The sequence below is a fragment of the Pinus tabuliformis genome, chromosome 5_2, assembly GCF_031772625.1.
Source record: "Pinus tabuliformis cultivar Carrire ecotype Pingquan chromosome 5_2, CPIR1, whole genome shotgun sequence".
NCBI classification, from domain to species: domain Eukaryota; kingdom Viridiplantae; phylum Streptophyta; class Pinopsida; order Pinales; family Pinaceae; genus Pinus; species Pinus tabuliformis.
In genome coordinates this window covers 1,051,095,263-1,051,098,056 of record NC_142306.1, presented here as the reverse complement: position 1 = coordinate 1,051,098,056, position 2,794 = coordinate 1,051,095,263, and the positions used below count along the sequence as shown (strand labels likewise).

The 2,794-nt window shown below is 36.1% G+C and overlaps 1 protein-coding gene across 1 annotated transcript; it reads left to right on the top strand.

The window, feature by feature from the left end:
* The first annotated feature begins 317 nt into the window (after positions 1 to 317).
* Positions 318 to 1,149, top strand: LOC149162848 (uncharacterized). Its single transcript, XM_089435294.1, has 2 exons — positions 318 to 715; positions 802 to 1,149. Exons 1-2 carry the CDS (start codon positions 419 to 421, stop codon positions 1,147 to 1,149), a joined length of 645 nt encoding a protein of 214 aa, XP_089291420.1. The 5' UTR covers positions 318 to 418.
* Positions 1,150 to 2,794: the final 1,645 nt, after the last annotated feature.

Genomic DNA, 2,794 nt, shown 5'->3' with positions numbered 1-2,794 from the left:
CTTTGCTTACAATGCACTACACATAAAATCTGTTACTAAGCTTTTTTGTCGAGATACATAACAGATATCCTTTTAAATCTATAGAGAAAATATGTCATAAGCTTAGACTACGTTTGTATTGGACTTCAGAATCTAGAGCTTATGAATTTTTTAAGAGTTTTGACTTGCGAGCATATATTTTGAATTAAAAATTCATATTTAACAATAAAAACAAAAAAAAATCAAGTTTTATTGTACGTTATTCTCCATCTCTTGGAGCAATCCTTATATGTAAGTGCTTCAATCCTGCAATCGTTATATGTTTCCGTGTAAACAACTTTCAATATTGTTTATTCAGTGACTGTGCGGTGTACCATGTGATGAATCGTTATTGATTTTAAATAACTAACAGGAAACAATAGAAGTGCGCGGAATTAGAATGGCCCCTGTGTCCAATATCGCTAGAGATACTGATCACGCTGAGGAATCGCTAGAATTAGAAGAACTACTAAACAGTAAGGAGATGTTCCGAATCAAGAAGTTGCAAATTCTTGAAGGTGAAGGCGATTTTGTAGAAAGAATGTTGAAGCTGAAGATGCTATCAAGGAACCTCATATCGCTCCGCTGGAATGACTGTCGCTGCTCATGCCTGCCTTCTTTTTCAATGAAAGATTTAAGAGTTTTAGAAGTGAACGGGAGGGAATTGGGAAGATTGTGGCCGGAAGACGAATATCGGGTACGTAGACGTAGATGCTGTAATTTGCAAATGAGAATCATTGTTATTTGATCAGTTTTTTAGTTATTGAAACGTGAACATTGCAGGCACCTCAGCAGTTGCTGCAGTTGAATATTGATGCTCCACTGTTAGAGTTTCCAAAATCATTAGGGAAGCTGCGGCATCTCGAAAAGATTGTAGTGAAAAGTGCTCGTCTAACGAGGATGCCAGATCCGTTGTGGGATTTGAGAGATCTCCAACACATCGCTTTGGTTGGCTGTGAAAATTTGGAGATGCTTCCGGATTCTTTGGGGAATTTGACAAATCTCCGATACTTGAATCTTAGTTTGTGCAAAAGTTTGAGGGTGCTTCCAGATTCAATGGAGAAATTGAAAAAACTCAAATTCATCAATCTAGACTCGTGCAAAAAATTGGAGAAAACTATGTTGACTTGAGCGTTTGATATTTAACCATAAAAACAAAAAAAATTGAGTTATGTTGACTTGAGCGTTTGATATTCTAAAGTCAGAAATTTGGATTTCATTACTATTACTCCACGTCTGGTTAATTTCATAGCTTTATGCGTTTGAGATAGTTAAAGTATATGCGGCAATACCCCACTCATAACATGTTGCCTATTTTATTACGAATCTGTATTATCTTTTATTTGTTTACATTTAGATAATCCTTTCTTCGTGAAGCAAAGATACACATGAAGAGATTTGGCCATACTCTTTCTGTCTGAGTGAGCAGCGCCACCCCGGGCCGCCCCGCCTCGCCCGACCGCCGGCGGGTCGATTCCCGGATTTGCAATTGCGACCTATAGTGGCCCTCCGTGTCCTCTTTCCAATGCCACAAGTCTGATCCAAATTGGATTCTCCAAGAAAGTGTTATGCACAATCTCCCAAGATGACCTGATTATAGACCTTTCCAAACGAACGAACTTGTATGAAGTGCCACGTGTCACTGTTTCAACCTTTGGCACTAAAAAATATACACAAGAAACTAAAGTCCATCCTCTTTCTGTACCTTCTCAAAAAATTTCAATCTGATGCTCCGAGAGAAAGTTGTGACGATTTTCCCCAGGTCACCTGTTTGGAATTTAATTCAGGAGTTTTCCAAAAGACCAACTTCTTGAGATCATATCTCCATAAATATAGCACAAAAAGCTCTGAAATTAAAACCCAAGATTCAGCGCGATTTCTTCTTAAATGGGTTTTTGTTTTAGCTTCTGAAACATCGCATAAAAAACGTTATAGTGAAAATGCCATGATGACCTATTTGGAGCAGCGAAACCCTAGAATCGAAAGCTCTGATACCAAATGTTATGAAACTAGCTCAAGAAAAAGATAGAGAAGATAGATCAAAGCCTTAGAATTCAGCCTCTTCGAGGGGACAACCTCCTTTACACTACATAAATGAAAAATTCTTGGATGATACAAATGAAAAGGCCCCCTTTCTATAAATAGGAGTCTAAGGGGTCATAACATAATGAGAGCCGACATAACAATAATAATGTAAGGGCACAATAATAACAATAGTGGGCTTCTATGGGGCACAATAGTAACAATATGGGCACTACATGGGTACATCAATATAATAAGTGGGTTTTACTAATAACAATAAGTGGTTACACTAGTAGTATAGGGGTCTAACATATCAACCCAAGGGGTGTCTTTTTATTTCAAGGCAAATAGCAAAATATATGCATAACAATACTAACAGCTAACACTGGTTCTATATGATTGTGTTATATACAATAAAGCTCATTTAACAAGAAATAAAATGCAAGGCTTGAATAATAAAACTAAGATTAAAAAGAAGAAAGAAATGACGCAAAAAACAATTATACTAATCACACAACTTCAATCATTGCTATATTAAACCACAAATTGCTGAATTGGAAATTTAACCTATTGCACTAAACAAAATTCAAATGCTAACCTAGAGCAGCAAATTAAATGAAATCTAGAAATTGGATGAAATAACAAATCTGGAAAATTCAGCAAAAAACAAATTAGTTCAAAGAAATGAAATCTACTTTAAGAAATGACAATTGGAATTCAAATAAACAATCACATAAGTAAACTAATGTTCAAG

What these genes read in the sequence shown, in the direction of transcription:
- LOC149162848 (XM_089435294.1), top strand. Translation starts at nt 419, where the DNA reads ATGGCCCCTGTGTCCAATATCGCTAGAGATACTGATCACGCTGAGGAA. An exon ending in GGCCGGAAGACGAATATCGG is followed by an intron (nt 716 to 801) that starts GTACGTAGACGT and finishes TGAACATTGCAG; the next exon opens with GCACCTCAGCAGTTGCTGCA.